We start from the raw sequence: 17928 nt of genomic DNA, 5'->3' as shown, positions 1-17928 counted from the left end.
GAAAGATTTCCGAAAATTAAATAGAAAATAAGATGGCTATAAATGATAAATAGCAGAAAATGTATCAAAAGAGCAGTGCAAATTACCGATCGATAAGAAAGAGAGGAAAAAATGAAGTTTGAGGATGTAGACAAATAAATAAAAAGTTAATGACCAAATGAAAGGAAATAGAAGATTAAAAACGAATCAAACTAAAGAGAACGAGGGAAAAATTACATAAATAAAGAAGATCTGGGACTAGCTATAGTAATTCCAAGAAAAACTACACATTCTTCAATTTGTTTTTGATAAAAATTACTGATGCGGAGCCACTAACTTAAAAAATTTGCCCTCCTATTTTTTTGATAAAAATATTCACCTACGAGGCAGTTTGCCTTCTCTCTCGATCCATATCCTGACTCTATCCATGGCATGAACAGAGCACAATAATAAGAAATTATTTCGGATTAACAAAATATGAATGCATCATTAACCACTTAGGGTGCGACAAGAAGGTCAAGTTTTCTCAGTTTAAATACGACCTAAACGAACTGAATGAATTTAGAAGTTATCATACTGGTTCATATATTATATGATCGGGTCACCAAAAAAGAAATTACAATTACTATTATTAGTATCCGAATGGTGGTAACGGATAAGAACACAAAAAATTCCAACTTATCAGAAAAGAAAAAATAAAATTTACAATTTTCACGAGGGTACAAGCCTCCCTTCTAATATTTCGGATCAAAGACCCAACCCCAGACTTAAATGTGAGCAGAAACCATGAGGCCGGAGAGACCGGAAAAGGCGACACTCCGCGGATTACGTGTCCCCTCCTCATTGGCCGCTTTCTCATGTTCCCCGTAACGGTCCCGTGAGCAGCTCCCCAATCCGGCAATCTATGGACACCCTACTCCCGGTGCGCCATACGCCCAAGGGGATAGACCCCACCATAGTCATAGAACTCGAGATGCAGCGGGAGCATGGGACTTGAGCGAGCCTCCCCCAACCATGATGTGATACCTTGCCACAGTTCAAAAAATTGCATTTTGCCTCCGCCTTCCTGTTCGTCTCCGCCCACAAATCCGTCAATTTGCTGCTCCCTGTCTTCGCCGTAATCAAAGCAGCTGTCGGGGTAATGCTAGCTCTACTCTTCTACTGCTGATTAAACAACCTGAGACCTCTGCTGCCTTTTGTCGGGTCGATGAAGGTCACGCTTGTTTCTGTTGAGATGGGTGTCTGTCTTTCTTCAGTTTCAGGACTTTGGGTCTGTCGCCTTCTGGGTATCGGCGATTTTGGTCGCAGGCGGGCGGATCAATGGGGATGGTTGATCTCTGCTGGTATTTGTAGCATTTGTAGATGCAGGACTGCTGAATCATGATATTGTTCTCTTTGGCTATTTGGGTAATCATAATGCTGACCAAGCGATATTTGAGTGTGTTTTCAATTTAGAACAAGTTTCCTATTACCTATCGATTTGATGCCAGCAGCTGAAGGGAGTCGGTTGCGTGGTTGAGATGTGTTCCGGGCTAATAGAAAAAGGGTCAGGGGATATGGAGAAAGTGAAAGCTTTTATGGGGTCAGGAAATGAGTCATAGGACATGAGTTTTTAGGCTGATCAACCAAAACGTGGTGTCGGGTTTGCCACGTTGATTTTGTTTTCCTATTAGCAAATGAATAAGAGAATCTTGTGTTTTCTCATGTGCAAGTTGTTGCTGTTTTCGTATGTTTGTGTGTATTTGCATATTTTTTCGGGTTAGAATTATAATTTTGCTTGCTTGCTTTCTTCTATACATGTGATATTCTCCTTTCCTTTATCGCAGTGTAAATGCATCAAAGATGATTGATGATTCTGCCTTTCTCTGTCTTACTTTTAGGTTTGAGCTGATTCTCTATCAGTAATGCATGAATAGCTGAATCTGACTTATAATATGGGCGGATCAGAGGCTGAAGATTTGCACATGTTCATGGGTTTCTGAATGTTAAGAGACAAAGGAACATGGGAGATTTAGCAGAAAGACCCGACTTGCACAGCATGCGGAGGGAGCAGGAAAGAGAAAGACGCCGTATGCGGGATAGGGAGAGAAGACAATCTATGACTCAACAAGAAAGAGAAAAGCATCTCGCTAGGCGCCGTAAGAATTATCAGCTTCGTAGGCAGAAAATTAAACACTTCGAAATAGGGTATCAATCAGGACCCACAGGTACAGCCTCAAGCGGAGAGATTGGTGAAAGATTTAAACAACAAGCAACACCTGCTGCCTCAGAGCTCAGGCCGCAATGCAAGGATATTATTCCCATTGGGCTAGATCAGGTCCTACAAAAGATCAACATAGAACAGTCGAAGTCAGGGGGTGTGTACTCTAGTAACATTACCAATTAGACAGTGGAAATGTGCATTTTTATTTTTCCAGGAAACTTTCTGGCAATTAATATTTATTTTATCCCTTACCTGCAACTTTGTTTAACAGGAACAGAATCTCTGGCGTATGATTTGGCTAAGCTCCACAGAAGGTTAAGGCTGAGTCACGTGAAACATTTTGCACGATCATTGAAGCGTCCCGTGTGTGAGTTTACTGGAAGTAGTCTGCAAATTGTAGCGGATCTGATTGCGAAGGGGAACCCAGCAGCAAACTGTAGGTTTAGTCTTGTTAACTCATGTTATATTGGGTTTCTTAATTTAATTGATACGCATACAAAATAGTTTTTTATAAAGCGTCGTGTAGGAAACATGATGAAAAAGGTTAATTCTGCTTCAGGTAAATCTATGCAAGGAGTACGTCTGAACAGCATCAAACGGCTTGCACGGGCAGTGAAAAACGGTTCGAAAGAGACAGCCCATAAGCAGCAGCAAAGTGAAACAGATGGTAATAGATTGCACTAAATTTTACGTTCCTTTCATGATCCTTCTGCTTTCATTATTTCTTTATTGGTTTTATAAACTAGACTCGAGTTCTGAAACCTAAAATTAAATGCAGTGCAACAGAACCTGCTGAGGGGGGGAGCCCAGTTAGGTATTGATATGTCGAACTCAGAAAAACCTACTGAGAGACTTACAGATGAAGAAAAAAGTTGCTCGGATGGTAGTCATCAATGAGAAGTTTTCATGGTGATTGTGTTCGCAGTCTCAACTTTATTCTAATTAGTGTTTCAAGGTATAACTTGGACAAATTAATAAATTCTGCTCCATCCCTTTCTTCATTTCAGGATCACGCTTTTCTCGGATTACAGATAAAAATTCTGTCTAGGTTCGAGATGCAGAAGGCATAGGTAATTTATCTCCTGAAAAAGGGCTCACTACTAAGATGTTGTAAGTTATAGGGGCTATTCCATAACCATTGTGCACAATGCCCTGAGATTTCTTTTGGTTTTCATTTTGGACTTGGAGTGAATCAGATGCATGAGTCGGCAACCGATGGCTGCCCTAATTTGCAAGGGCAGAGCTACTTTATATAGCATATTTCTATTAGCATGGATAAGTAAAAGCATCCATCAGAAGCTTTAGTTGAAGGAAGTCGCAGCCAAATTAATCAAAAGATTGGCCAAAAGAAGATAAAACATCGAAGAATTGGACAAGCGATACGATTAATCTAGACCTTTCTGGTTCTAGCTTCAGATCTTGCATAATGATGGCGTTATTCATCCCTTGCCTTCAAACTTTAAATGGAAACATTACATGTCAGACCTGTAAATTCAATGAAACTGCAGTTTCTCCGACATTTTTCTTTGTCCTTGTTTGCGCATAAAGGTTTCCCTTGTATGGGACAGCTTATTATGTTCTGGTTGTGCTCAATAAATGGTAAAAAAGTTGGAGCTTGTGGCTGAATCTGATATCTGCTTCTGCTTTTCTTCCCCCCTTTTTTAATCAATTACAGGATGGAGATGCTTGAAAATCAGGTGGTAGATATGCTGGGTAGATGCAGATCATTCATGTGCAGTTGTGCTGTGGACAGGAACAGAGATAGTAGTGAGAGAAGTAGGACTTTAAACATTATATGACCCATTAAAGGTTCAAGTTCTTCCCTTAATAACCCTTTCGAAGAATGCCTTCAGATCCCGATCCACTGATTATGTTTCTGCTTCAGAACATTCGATCAGTTTCTTGCTGGAAGAGAAAACTCAATTTAGTAAATAGGTTTGGCTGACCTAATGATTTGAGGTTGAACTCATTTGCTACTTAGTTTGGTCAGTGGACTATGATACAGCAAGATCCCTTCATCTTCATGATTGTTTAGATTTAGGGATCATAACCTTTTTATTCTGGAAAATGGAACTAAAACTAAATTTAGAGGTATAACAATATTCGATATCAAAAATTCGAAGAATATTCCATCGGAGCATCATTTTAGATTATTTATTCAACTGTCGTGTTGATTGTGCACCAAACTGCACACCCTTGTATACGTTTATTCTTACCCCGATTGATTTTCTCGTAGCTCCTCATGGTGGTCTCAAGAGTTCCACGAGCCTGTTATTTTCCTTGCAGATGAACTTTTTTTTCTTATGTCCGAAATATATTATAGATAGCCACAAGATCATAGAATTCCCAGACCGGCCAATTACGAGGAAATCATGGGTACATATAGGACTCGGGTTCCACCGTTTGCCAATTCGAACTTTTGAATTGGAGATTAATCAACCACGTGTATACCCAGTAGAAATTTAGTAGTGTTCTCGGTGGGATTTGACTACCATAGAGATGCTATTAAAGACACTGGGGCTCTTTCTTTCTTTTTTTTTTTGGGGGTTGTTACCACCGAGCTATCTTAAAGAGCAAATACTGGATGAATTATATGGATTGCTCTCCTACAATTGACGGCTCAGGACATAAAAGGAGGCAAAAATCTGATTAAGAATTTGAAAAGAATCACTCTCCAGGGCGTCAGTGGAAGTATATGTCCAATCACAACGTGGCTAGAGACAATGTGCTCGCGAATTGAATGATAATAAAATATATGCTTCATACGTTCATGAAAAATGGGATTCGTGACAAGTATGAAGTGTTTCTTAACCACAAAGAAAACAACCACATCAGTTGCAGAGGTCTAACCCCAAGAAGAAGGAGATCTTGTTCACATAAAAGTTCGGATCGGTACAAGCCGATGGACTTGTATTTGGCTAAAGCGGAAGGCCGACTAACATTTAGTTTGTTTCTTCATCCTCCAACAAATAGGACTAACCTTCAAAAAGTAATAAAATTGCCTGAGATCGATCCTCTCGTCGATTAGCAGTTGAGTCCAATCAGCAAAGTACCACAACAGGCAGGTAATGCATAGTGGGAGGTCGATGCAAAAGAATCCCCTGACCATTACTCTCTTTTCAAAATCTAATAGCTATATGGTTGTGTTTTGATAGAAAGGAATGGAATGGAATGAACTCCATCCTTTCACTTCATTGTTTTAACTTTATTACGCATTTGAGAGCTTTGAATCACCATTCTTTGAGGTGATTCTTTTCTTTCTTTTTTTTTTTGAAAAGTACAAAAATCCATTTATGGTTAATTGGGATAAATTGGACTGTGTGTCTTTTTAAGGGACAATTAATACCATGCGGTTTACTCTAATGGATATAAAAAACCTCACAGCTACTTTTTTTAAGGCACCCACAGAGGTCGCCGGCGACCACGGAGGTGGGGTCGGGATTGCCGATTTGTGGCTCCAGCCCCTCCCTAGACTAAAGTGAAAAATTCTTGAAAGTTGAGGATAAAAATGTCAAAGAAAAAAAGTTTAGGATCATAAAGTAAAAAATATGTTAAATGTTGAGGACTAAAAGTGAAGAAAAAAGTAGTTGTGAGGTTGTTTATGTCTCACGGTGTGACTGATGAGGTGCTAATTGTCCCTTGATAAAGCAAAAAATCCAATTTGTCTCAATCCCTAATCATAAGAAGGTTTTTAGACTTTTTTTTTTCCCTCTTTGGAAGTATGAACATCTCACAAAGAACTTGACAAATGCTTATGCTATCATTTGAAGCAAAAAAATCAAGTAGATAAGCGTGCATTTTTTAGTATTTAGAATAACATATTTGTAAGTATATATATAAATTAGGTTAGTGGTATAATATTTTAACTATATTCTATCAACCAAAATCACATTTTGTCTTTTAATACATTACATTTCTTTCGATTATATACCTATTTCATTGCAAATCATTCCATCCTTTGTACCAGATGTAAAAGAATAATTGAATAATAAATGTTTTTACACTTGGAGACATTTACCTTTTCAATTACTCTAAACAGTACTATATATTAAAGAATGGTAAATTACACTGGTGGTTCAAAGAGTTTTACAAATATTATAATATGATACAAAATTTTTTTTTGCTACTTAATCGTACACAATCTTTCAAAATTATTTCAGTGTAATACATACAGTCATCTTACGATTAACGCCGTCAAACCAATGCTTACGTGACTCACTACGTGTCAGCACTTTTCTGACGTGACCGAAACAGTAAACTAATGCGGCTGGGGCGGGAAAACGTGGGTGGCAACAACAAGGAGACTAGTTTTCGGCACTTCTTCAATTCCAGGATCTCACCGGAGAGTGCATTGTGCGATAGATTGAGGATCCTCATGACAAGGGAATCGCAGAAGTTGGAGGGGATTTCGTCAAGAAGATGGTTCATGGAGGTGGAGAATTAGTAAAGGCTCTTGACTAGGCCGAGACCCTGAGGGATCTTGCCGATGAAGCTGTTGTTATCAATCTGAACCTGCTCCAACTGAGAAGCCATGGATACCAAGTCGGGTATCTCCCCCGAGAACTGGTTGCTTTCGGCTCGAATGATTTTGATCTTGGGCAAGGACTAGAGCCCACTGGGAAAGTCGCCACGGAACTCATTGTTTTGAACTTGGAACCTCTCGAGGCTCCAGCACTGTCCGATAGCGTCGGGCAGTGAACCATTGAAGAGGTTGGTGTGGAGACTGAGGTTTATGAGACTATTTCTAGTACAAACCCCATCCAGGAAAGCCCCACAGAGCCTGTTTTGTGAAACATCGAAGGAGGCCAAGTTCTAATTTGATCTCACTGTGAATCCTTAAGTTACTTAAAAAAATATTTTGCACCATTATGTAACTTTTATAAAACATTTTATACTATTAAGTTACAACTTCAAAAGAGTTTGCACCGTTATGTAACGTTCCACTAAAAATAGATAACAATCATCTTCTTCCCATGTCTCTGTGTATAGAGTTGTTCCTAAACATATCAGTTTTCAAAAAGGAAACGGATGAACTCGGAGCCAGGCTTTCACAAAAAAAAAAACGACATTGCCATTTCCTTTACAACATCTGATTAGTTTGAGGGTTTCTCCCAACCATTATGATGCGATGGTTGTAATGGTTGGCAGAAACCCTCAAACTAATCAGATCTTGTAAAGAAAATGGCAATGCCGTTTTTTCGTGAAAGATTAGTTCCAAGTTCATCCGTTTCCTTTTCTAAAAATTGATATATTTATGAACAACTCTATACACAAAGACAGGAGAAGAATATGATTGTTATCTATTTTTAGTGGAATGTTATATGATGGTTCAAATTCCTTTGAAGTTGTAACTTAATAATATAAAATGTTTTATAGAAGTTACATAATGGTGCAAAATATTTTTTTAAGTAACTTAAGCGTTCACAATGAGATCAAATTAGAACTTGGGCTCCTTCGATGTTTCACAGAATAGGCTCGTTGTGGCTTTCTCGGATGGGGTTTGTACTGGAAATGGTCTCATAAGCCTCAGCCTCCACACCAACCTCTTCAATGGTTCGCTGCCCGACGCCATCGGACGATGCTGGAGCCTCGAGAGGTTCCAAGTTCAAAACAATGAGTTCCGTGGCAACTTCCTCCCGTGGGCTCTGGTCCTTGCCCAAGATCAAAATCATCTGAACCGAAAGCAACCAGTTCTCCGGGAAGATACTTGACTTGGTATCTATGGCTTCTCAGTTGGAGCATGTTCAAATTGATAACAATAGCCTCACCGACAAGATCTCTCGGGGGTCTCGGCCTGGTCAAGAGCCTTTACTGATTCTCTGCCTCCATGAACCGTCTTCTTGGCGAAATCCCCCTCAACTTCTGCGATTCCCCTCTCATGAGGATCCTTAATCTATCGCACAATGCATTCTTCGGTGAGATCCCGGAATTGAAGAAGTGCCGGAAACTAGTCTCCTTGTCGTTTCACCTATGTTTTCCTGCCCCGACCACATTAGTTTACTGTTTCGGTCATGTCAGAAAGGTGCTGACACGTAGTGAGCCACGTAAGCGTTGGCTTGATGACGTCAATCGCTAGATGACGGTATGTACTATACTGAAACAACTTTGAAAGATTGTGTACGATTAAGTAGCAAAAAAACTGTTTGTACCATATTGTAGTATTTGTAAAATTTTTTGGACCACCAGTGCAATTTACCCAATAAAGAATGATAAGAGTATATGATTTTACATATAGAGACATGTACATTTGATTTAGGGGATGTGTTTTTTTTTATACATAAAAAATGTTCTATTATTTTAGAAGAAAAGTACAGTTTTAGCCTAATACTTTTGAATATTTTCTTGTTTTAGTCCACTTTCTATTTTTTTTATTCATTTTCATCCATTAGCTTTGCTTAATTTTTTGTTTCACCCCTTTTCCATTTTATTTGTCTGCTATCATCCTATACCTTTAGTTGCTTTTCTATTTTTGTCCTTTAATCAAATTTAAAATTGAAAAGATGCTAAATTTTGGTCCACAACTTTTATAACATTTTAATTAAATCCTATTTCTCCTTTTCTTTTTTCTTTTTTGCTTTGCAATCCCTTCTTTGGAGTTAAACATTTTCTTTAGTATCATTTCTCCCGTAAAAAATATAATATGATTTTTTGCAATAAAAAATATTAAAAAATTAAACTACTAAAAAAAATAAGATAGAGATTGCGGGGGAAGGAAGTGGACGGTGCAGGGCAGATGTCTGACCCCAGCGTGCAAGTGAGGTGGTCCATGGCCTTCTGTTATGTCACCCTTCTCTCTTCGCAAAGAGAGAGTGAATAGAGATCAAAGCATAGGCTAAAACCAACCAACATCAATCGAGTGATGTCGTTTGGAGACCTCATTTGGTGCAGTAATGGCCGCCACACGCCCCACCATCACGATTGTTCGTTATATTTATGACTTTCTTTCTTTGGGTTGGGCAAGTGACAAGCATTGCCAGAGGTGTGCTCCCGACAACCCCGCATTGCATGGTGGGTTTTGAGCGCCACTGCCCATTCTCACTAGCGCTAGTATAATTGGTTTAAAATTTTCAATTTTCAATCTTAATTTTTTTATCTTCGCAGGAAGAGGAGGATATAATGGAAAGTTGCTAACTTGCTAGTGACCTCGTCTATTCGATGCTATCCGGGATTGGAGCGTACCTATCTCTTCCTCTCCACTTATTCTTAATGCTAGTTCGATTTTTAATAATTTTTTATTTAATAAAATATTATTTAATCATATATGATAGCCAAATTAAAGAAGAAGACTAAGACAAATATAACATGTAACGTGAAGAACAAGTTGAAAGAAAAAGAGAACTAAAATGAAATCGAAAAAGTAATTAAAGTTGAGGGACAAAACCTTATTTTTCTGTGATAGAAAATTTAATAAAAGGACGAAAATGAAAAAACAATCAAAGTTACAAGATGAAAACAAACAAGGAAAAAGGAGATTGGCTAAAACAAAAAAATAAGATTTAATAAAATAGAAAAGCGTCCAAAAATGGTGGGTTAAAAATAACGTTTTCTCTTTATTTTGTTATATATAAAAAAAGTGATCAAAGGATGTGCATTTTTCAAACGTATAAACATGTCCCTTTATTATATACTAAACCTCGCGTACATGCATGCGTTATGGCATTCGTCTTAGAACAAAGTCGATTGTTAATTTTACAGTTTAATTATTATACGGTTGCCTGTCATTTTTTAAAGGAAAAAGAAAATCCATTTTTGGCTATCAACCTTTCATAAACTTTTCCATTTTCCTCCTAAAGGTTTTTTTTTACGATTATTTTCACAATCTGTTTAGTTCACTCCTGCCATCTAATTTTCCATCCAAAATATTTTTAGAAATAGTAAAAAAATTCAGAAAATTGAAAAAAGAAAAAGAAAAAAAAGGAATGAACAGATTGAAAGAGACAGGGAGAAGGGGAAGACGGGGTCCCGATTCCGAAGGAAGCGTAAAACTCTCCCCATCATGAAATTTCTCCATTCATAGAACTCAATTAATGCAATATATAAATCTTTAATGCAAATTTCAATTATTCTTTTCAGAATTTCGATTATTTGCAATAAATTTTTTGAATAAGTATAATTTGCAATATTTAACTCTTAAATGTGTCTAATATTAAATTTATATCCTAAAGCAAGGCCACGTGTAACGCCCTTACCACTCCACTAGTTATTATAAAATTAGATCACTTTTTGAATTTTAAATAATTTTCTCCAAACTTTTATAATCACAATTTATGTATTTGGCGACTTTACCAATGATCATCAATCGGGGAATGTCACTATTTGCCATTGAAAGAATAAAACCTTTTTCACCGAAGAAAAAACATTTTTCTTTTGAGAATTAGTTATTCTTTCTCGTACTAAGTTCATATGTCTCATTTTTAACTAAAAACAACAACAAAACACATTTACTTAAAAATTAAACAAAAGCTATTGTTAAAATATATTGAAAAATGAAAATCTCATGATTTCAATTAGATTAAATGGGCAGTATTTGATTGTACAAACAAAAATATAGCTCTATCAAGATATGTCACACACTGAGCACCAGAAAGCTAGATTATTTATATCAAAGGACTGAATTGAGCCAGAGGCCGTTTGATTTGCTCGAATGCATCGTAAATGCTAGAGATTAAGAATAGTAGAATAATTTGGTCAAAATAATGCATCAATTGGGCCTTTGAAGCGAAAGAATAGTATTTTGCTTAGTACTTTTGAAAATTCACAGTGAATCGAAGTACCTCTGTTTCAATAGAAAGTACCACGTTATCAGAGGGACAATTCCACCCAACAAATAGAAGAGCTAGCATCATGTCATTTATCAATCCCTACAGTCCTATTTCAGTCAGTAGACTTTGGGCGACATCCAAAACTTCAAACCCTTATTTTTCACTGCCTAGCCAGTAAGCCATATCTATCTAATAGTAAAGATTTATAAATAAAAGGCCGAGTTAGATAATTAAACTCTTTTTGATTCGCTCCTATGAACCTAATATAACCATTAGTAGCTAGATCTCAGTCTGTATTTATCTTCTCCGGCTGTAGCAATAAAAACTGCTGCGATCTTCAATTTCTTTCGCTAGCACCAATGATTTTCTGGCAGGACGAACATAGCAGGGACGTGCTAGGAAGCTGAACAGTGCATGGTGATGACTGCTCGTCTTTCGTTGATTTTAAGTCGTGCAGCTCCTTCTCGAGTCTTCGGTTTCTATGGCTCAGGCTGTCGCACTTCTTCTTAAGTTTCTCGAAATCTAGCTCGGTCTGCTTCAGCTTGCTCCTGAAAATAAATACTCATTCTGGTAACTACATCACCAGAAAAAATGACCGAAATAATAATAATAATTAAAGATGATAATTAATTAACGAAAAAGGACTAAAAAGGTGCAAACATTTTAAATAAAAAATTAAACAACAAATTTAATGCCATCCATTTACCTTGCTCTTCTGTTCTGAAACCAAACTTCCACTTGCCGTGTCTTCAGGTTCAGTTGGTCAGCCAGTGCTTGCTTTTGAGCCTTCATTTATCCAATAGTAATCAATTAAAAACACTTATTCTTATCACAGAAATAAATGTTCCCAATAAATTTGAAGAAATATTCACGTGGATTCAATAAAACTTAAACAACAAATTTAATGTCCTCCATTTACTTTGCTCTTATGTTCTGGAACCAAACTTTCCACTTGCTAGGTTCAGTTGGTTAGCGAGTGCTTACTTTTGAGCCTTCATTTATCCAATAGTAATCGATTAAAAACAATTATTCTAATCACAAAAATGAATGATCCCAATAAATTTGAAGAAATATTCACGTGAATTCAATAATAGATTCAAAAAAGAAACAGAATAACGGCTAGTGCATATAATTAGATACGATTTTCTCAGAACTGCTGATAGAGTTGTTTGACTTCCATACAATCTTCTTCCTCCTTGACCTATCAATCTAGAAAGTAGAATCTCTAGATAGTAAAAAAGACTAATGCCCTCCGAAAAAAAAATTATTATCATTGCTTATGATATATATATTTATATGCAACTCGGTATCTTAAAGCCGTTCCCAACTAATCAGTTCTAGCGCGTTGGACAATTAAGAGATAAAAATCTCCCAGCGTCGATTCACTCCATTCACAAGACTCGCATCCGAGACCTTGTATAAGGAGAATAAGTGCCGAACCACTTGAATCAACCCACATTAGAATTATTGTTTATTATTACTTTTGAATCGAAAACTATATGAAATTTTAGAATACTTGAGGATGAGAAAATATCATGTGAGATTAACACATATATTGTTCTAAGCTGTCGACCATGTATCTCACCTGTATTGATACATTCAAAATCAAAGAAGCAGAAGGTTTTCTATCGAAATAGTAACAGAGCGCTGAAAGGAAAGCTTCCCTAACTACTAACTGTTCTCTCGGATCATTATTTTAAACGCCCAAAGATGATTAAACGTGTGAAAATTACAAAATTTAAAAAGGAATGTTGAGGATTGTAGTACCGGAGCAAGAGTTTGATGAAGCTTGAAGTTCTCTTCTAGCAAATCCGACTGCTCCTTCGTCAACCTCAGCTTCTTCCTACACCCATCGATATCGTTCCCGTCATGATCATTACCGATACTGTCACGGCTACAGACTTTAGAGGTCCCGACTGCGATGGCTTTGACCTGGTCCACAGCCATGCGGTCTTCCTCCTCCTCCTGGTGCTCCTCATCCCCCTCTGAGCACACCGAGAGGGAGAGCTCCAGGCTCACCATATACGGCTTGTCCCTACGCTTGCTATTGATGTTTAGCGTACCATCCATCTTCGGCTCCCCTTTTTTGCTGTTATGGTAATTGTTATACGCATCCACCCCGAGCCCTAGACCTAGCCCCGTGTAGCATGCTTCCTCTGCATCCGCCATGCCCACAAATGCTCATAGAAACCTCCCGAGAGACAGGGATGAGCAATAATTGATAAGTAGACGAACTTAGGGTTGAGAAAGGAGAGGATTTTATTGGGGTATTTTGGGGAGTCATATAATATATACGGCGTTTTTCTTTTCTCGATAATTTATATACGGTGTTTTTCTGATTGGGTGTATTTATGGTAGAAAATAATACTGATGCCTATATTGTATAGGGAGGAATAATAATAACAAAGGTAAAATATATATTTATTTACGTGTGAAGCGTTATGGGTGGAATTTTGGTGGCTTGACTCCCTTTGAGGAAACCATAAACTTCCTTTGATTGAATTCAATGCTTCTGTACTTAAAAAAAAAAAAAGAATCAACGAATTTCCTTCTTTTAATTAATTTCTTTGTTTTGACTCCACTAATTCCATGCATGAGTGTGAGACCCTAATATATACTCTTTTCTATACACAATTCCAGATTTCCAAATTATATTTCTTCTTTTGTCAAAGTTGGCTATTACTCCCCACTAACTTTTCCCCCCTCAAATTAGTGTGGCCGCCAAGAAAGTGGACATTGAGGCCATTTGCCGAAAACTTCTGGCGCGCTCTTTTTTTTTAAAAAAAAATTCTATTAGGGAAATATTTTCCAGAACTTGGAAAATATAAAAAAGAAATTAAGAAAGAGATCTTTAAAATCTTTTTCCCCTTCTTTTCCCGACATAAAAATGAGGTTTCATAGAAAAGGTATTTGCATTTTCATGGTTCCTTGCTAGTAATATATGGGGATAAAAAAAAAAGTGGAACCGTGCAAAATTAATTGCCCAAAGAAGAATTATATAGATCTTTTGACAATAAAAAATAGAAAATTTAAAAAGAGAGTACAGTACAATGACACACGTTATTGCCTATCAACCTAGATGTTGTAGATTCGATTCTCATTATGAGATTATCCATACCCTTTTATTAGCTGTTAAGATTTTTATTTCATCGTATTAAATCAATGAGCCTCTCTTGTAATTGAAAAAGAAATTACGAAATTATTATTATTTTTGTTGTTAGTAAATCTACAAAACCCTGCTCCATATTATATTCACAATTTAATCCAATGATCCACGAGGTATGGTAAAACTCCGAATGAGTTTTACTGCAATAGAACTATGCTGGGGTGCACCTGCGCAATGAAGCGGGTGGGAATATTTTCGTCAATGTTTTGATTTATCATATTAGTTTATGTGATAAAACTACTTACATGCCTAAATTATGAACTCTTAATTCTTAATTACTAGTAAATAATTCAAATCTTGTAAAATATTATACTAATTAACATGCTATGCTATTAACTAACATTGTTATCCGCTAATTCGTATATGATTTTTCAATATTTCTAATAGAAAAGCATGATCACAATATAATAGGTTTTAAGTGGCCTCGCTAATTTGAAGTGACAAACTTTACTCGCAGTGTAGGTTTCGGAATTAATTAAAAGCATCTCATAGTCATGCTGAATCACTACCAAACGAGAATTAGTCTCAACTTTGCCTGCGCATTGATCGGGACTTTTATATTTATAAATTTTGATTAATATTTAATGTAATATAAATTAGAAATACAATAAATTGATAGTTTGTAGCAAATTTATTTCATTATTCGATGAGACTATTTGTAACAATTGGAGTATCATCTCCATCGTTTGTCGAGCTCTCTCTGCTCTCACACCCGCCCATCGTTTCCTACTTGGACTAATTCCTAAGCTAGTCTTGCGCGTGTTTATTTATGAAAGAAAAAAGAGTCCATCCCTATCTATATAAGGAGCATTAGGGAGGTTAAGGGTAAAAAATTTACTGAATGCAGGAGTGCTCAGTCTTCTTTTTGCTGATTCCCTAGTCCTTAATCCAGTTGGAAGTTGGGAAGTGTAAAAGTTGCTTCTTCTGCAGAGAAAATGATAGTCAATGGGATAATTCAACTGTTCCATATACTTCTTCGCGTCCCGGGTGTTTGGGTAACTCTCGTTGTGATCCGCTTATAGGGATTAATTCTGACCCCTCAATTCCTTCATTATCTGACTATGAGCAAAAGAATGGCCTTATCCAGCTTACATTCGACAAATTATTGAAATCATTCAGACATTAGCTACAGTTCTCCTCTTATTGCCCTTCAGTATATGCCATTGTTTAGACTAAAGGCTCCAATTGTGGGTATATTGTAATTTTCAATTTAAACAATCAATAGGAGTGTCAACTTAGCAGAGCGCTCTTTACCCCAGACCAAATGGAAAACGGTCCAAATCCATCTCCCGCAATCAAGATCTGTCCAGAATACTAATTTGAAATCCAATACATCAGACATTGTTTAGAATGTTTGGTAGGAAGGATGGACACTGTACAAACCAAATGAAATTGTTGCAATTTACAAAATAGTCAAAAGCATACAATTATCCATGTAGTCATGCACGCAGAATCAGGTATGTTCGCATCGCAGTGAGAATATTGTACAAGTGGAATTAGGATACACATGTTGATTACACTCCTATCATTTACCACCAAAAAGAAAATTATAGTAAGCAATTATAACTGAATTCGGAATCTATTAGGATTTACGATAGTCCATACAGTGTCTACATTACTGCAAGAGCATTTTTTCAATTCTATACATGTACTTCACCATTGTCGTCAACCACAAAAAAAAAAAAAAGATACTTTTGAACAGCTGCACCTCTTAGGTCGATCCGCGTACAGCTTTTTAACTACGGGTCGTCGTCATCTTCTCGCCAGATCTTGTTTAAGATGAACTCTGTAAGAGAATGTCAACTTCTTACGGAGATCAAGGAAGTAACCTTCTGGATCGCCTTCGAAGTCGTCCCTGAAGGTTAACTCCTCCCTGGAGCTTTCATGGTCTTCCGATCCCCATAACTCCTGTCCTGAAAGCAACAGCTATCCCCCTATAATGGCTAAGCCCACGATAGCTAATCACACGAGCGTGACATCCTGATAGTTATGATGCTCTCCTCATTACTATCAGAGGCATCATCTCCATTCTTTCAGGAGCTCTCTCTGCTCTGACACCCGCTCATCGTCTTTTCCTTCCAGTAATTCCTATGCTGCTTCTGCTTGTGGAAAGAATTAATAGGTCACCCCCATTTATATTGGGAGAGTGGGGGAGGTCAAAGGTAAAATTTTTTTACTGTTTTGCTGGTTCCCCAGATCTTGAGTCCTTGTTGCTACTTTTCTAGCACAAAACCGATATACGAGGAAAGCGGTGCGCAGCTGTCATTTGCTCCTTAGTGCTTCTCATTTAATTCTTCGTGTCCCAATGCTCCTCCTGTAATCATCTTATAGCGATCGACTCGCATAATCCATCAAATACCTAAAGAGACGCATTACCAAGAGCCAAGGGTTTTCAAATAGATTACATAAGCAACTAGAAGTTGAGGGTTCTCAAATAGAGTTCCGACGACTATGCGCTTCAACTTTTATATATGGGAAAAATACAAAAACCCCAATTGTGGTTTGAAGTCGGGACAAATTACACCGTATTATTTTATTTGGGACAATTAGCCCCCCGTGGTTTGCTCCGTTAGATATAGGGGATTATGGCGTTAATTTCTTTTCCATTTTCAGTCCTCAATCTTTAGCTTTTTAATTATTTTGATTCTAAATCTTTTTCTTTTATCATTCCTATTCTCAACTTTCAATTTTATTTTATTTTAGTCCTATTATGAAAAATCGAAAGGGGAGGGGGTCGGGGCCACCAATCGGCGACCCCGAACCCTCCACCAAGGGCGCCGACACCCATAGAGGTCGCCGGCGACCTCGGTAGAGGGATTGGGGTCGCTGATTGGTAGCCCTAATCCCGAATCGACCAGGGACCCCGAGTCGAAGTCCCCGGTTGATTCAGGGTCGGTGTCGCCGATTGGCAATCCTGATCCACTGCGAATATATATAAAAATAAGTGCGAATTCTACCAGCAAGTGTACTGGGTCAGATCAAGTAATATAATGATGAATAGAGTGTCAATCCCACGAGGATTAATTAAGTACTAAACCTATATTGGATTCTATTATTATCTAGGCAATCAAATTGAGAGAATTAACTAATTAACTACTAACCAACCTAAATCGTCACAAAGAGCAGAAAGAGAATTGTATAAAAATATATCAATTGGAAGTGGGAAAAATAGAATCCACCCTAGTTTCACTAATCAGATTGCCATCATGTTATATAGATTAATAGCTATGTGGTCATTTAAGTGAGTTTATCAAGCCTTTAAAATTAAAGTCTTAAACCCCTAATTAATTAATCAGCTCACGCATCTCTAATTAATAATGGACTCTAAATTACAATCATATACCTTCCAGTGTTACAATTGCCTAATGCCCTAAATTAATTATCCCTAATGTCTGGCAATTAGGAGATTATCTGGCAATTCATGATGTGGGCACTTTCTGATTGCCTCCTTGAATCTCTCCCACGCCTCATAAAGTGATTCACCACTGAACTTGGTGAAGTTAGTGATTTCGTTCCTCAATCTTGCAGTCCTAGCTGGTGGGAAAAATCTCCTAAGAAACTTAGATGAGAGGTCGGCCCAGGTGGTGATGGACTCTTATGGCAGTGAATTGAGCTAGGCTCTCGCTTTATCCCTAAGTGAGAAAGGAAAAAACCGTAATCTAATAACATCATCACTGACATTATTCATCTTTACCGTGTTCCAGTATTGGAAGAATCCTGCAATATGCTCATCAGGACTCACGTTGGGATATCCTCCAAACTGATTTGATTGAACCATCTGGATGAGTGCCGGCTTCAGTTCAAAGTTATTAGCTGGA

General features: G+C 37.4%; 2 protein-coding genes and 1 non-coding gene across 5 annotated transcripts; 2 read left to right on the top strand and 1 right to left on the bottom strand.

Moving 5' to 3' along the window:
• Window positions 1–708: 708 nt before the first annotated feature.
• Window positions 709–4200, top strand: LOC116206032. 3 transcript variants are annotated; one of them, XR_004156623.1, is made up of 8 exons: window positions 709–1117; window positions 1236–1386; window positions 1860–2336; window positions 2454–2618; window positions 2742–2849; window positions 2961–3091; window positions 3190–3252; window positions 3858–4200. XR_004156623.1 is itself a non-coding variant. In XM_031538761.1 (7 exons), exons 2-5 carry the CDS (start codon window positions 1982–1984, stop codon window positions 3077–3079), a joined length of 747 nt encoding a protein of 248 aa, XP_031394621.1. In that variant the 5' UTR covers window positions 714–1117; window positions 1860–1981; the 3' UTR covers window positions 3080–3091; window positions 3190–3252; window positions 3858–4200. The 3 variants fall into 3 exon arrangements, 2 of the variants coding, with proteins under 2 accessions (XP_031394621.1, XP_031394620.1); XM_031538761.1 differs by lacking the exon at window positions 1236–1386 and having other exon boundaries at window positions 714–1117; XM_031538760.1 differs by having other exon boundaries at window positions 715–1386.
• Window positions 4201–11281: 7081 nt separating this feature from the next.
• Window positions 11282–13113, bottom strand: LOC116204250 (homeobox-leucine zipper protein HAT22-like). The gene is made up of 3 exons (XM_031536330.1): window positions 12712–13113; window positions 11651–11730; window positions 11282–11492 (listed from the first exon to the last, which is right to left on the bottom strand). The coding sequence occupies exons 1-3, from the start codon at window positions 13111–13113 to the stop codon at window positions 11282–11284; spliced, it is 693 nt and encodes a 230-aa protein (XP_031392190.1).
• A 4413-nt stretch (window positions 13114–17526) lies between these two features.
• On the top strand, window positions 17527–17633 carry LOC116206478. Its single transcript, XR_004156708.1, has one exon. It is a non-coding gene; the product is annotated as a small nucleolar RNA R71 (small nucleolar RNA).
• Window positions 17634–17928: the final 295 nt, after the last annotated feature.

Source organism: Punica granatum, chromosome 4 (assembly GCF_007655135.1).
Source record: "Punica granatum isolate Tunisia-2019 chromosome 4, ASM765513v2, whole genome shotgun sequence".
NCBI classification, from domain to species: Eukaryota; Viridiplantae; Streptophyta; class Magnoliopsida; order Myrtales; family Lythraceae; genus Punica; species Punica granatum.
Note: the sequence above shows the minus strand (reverse complement) of the source record. Positions and strands in the feature narration are given on the sequence as shown.

Coding starts and splice junctions, on each gene's coding strand:
- LOC116204250 (XM_031536330.1), bottom strand. CDS start 13,113: ATGGCGGATGCAGAGGAAGCATGCTACACGGGGCTAGGTCTAGGGCTC. Junction 11,731..12,711: donor TTCATCAAACTCTTGCTCCG/GTACTACAATCC, acceptor GGATAAATGAAG/GCTCAAAAGCAAGCACTGGC. Junction 11,493..11,650: donor TTTCAGAACAGAAGAGCAAG/GTAAATGGATGG, acceptor ATTTATTTTCAG/GAGCAAGCTGAAGCAGACCG.
- LOC116206032 (XM_031538761.1), top strand. CDS start 1,982: ATGGGAGATTTAGCAGAAAGACCCGACTTGCACAGCATGCGGAGGGAG. Junction 2,619..2,741: donor GGGGAACCCAGCAGCAAACT/GTAGGTTTAGTC, acceptor ATTCTGCTTCAG/GTAAATCTATGCAAGGAGTA. Junction 2,850..2,960: donor GCAGCAAAGTGAAACAGATG/GTAATAGATTGC, acceptor AATTAAATGCAG/TGCAACAGAACCTGCTGAGG.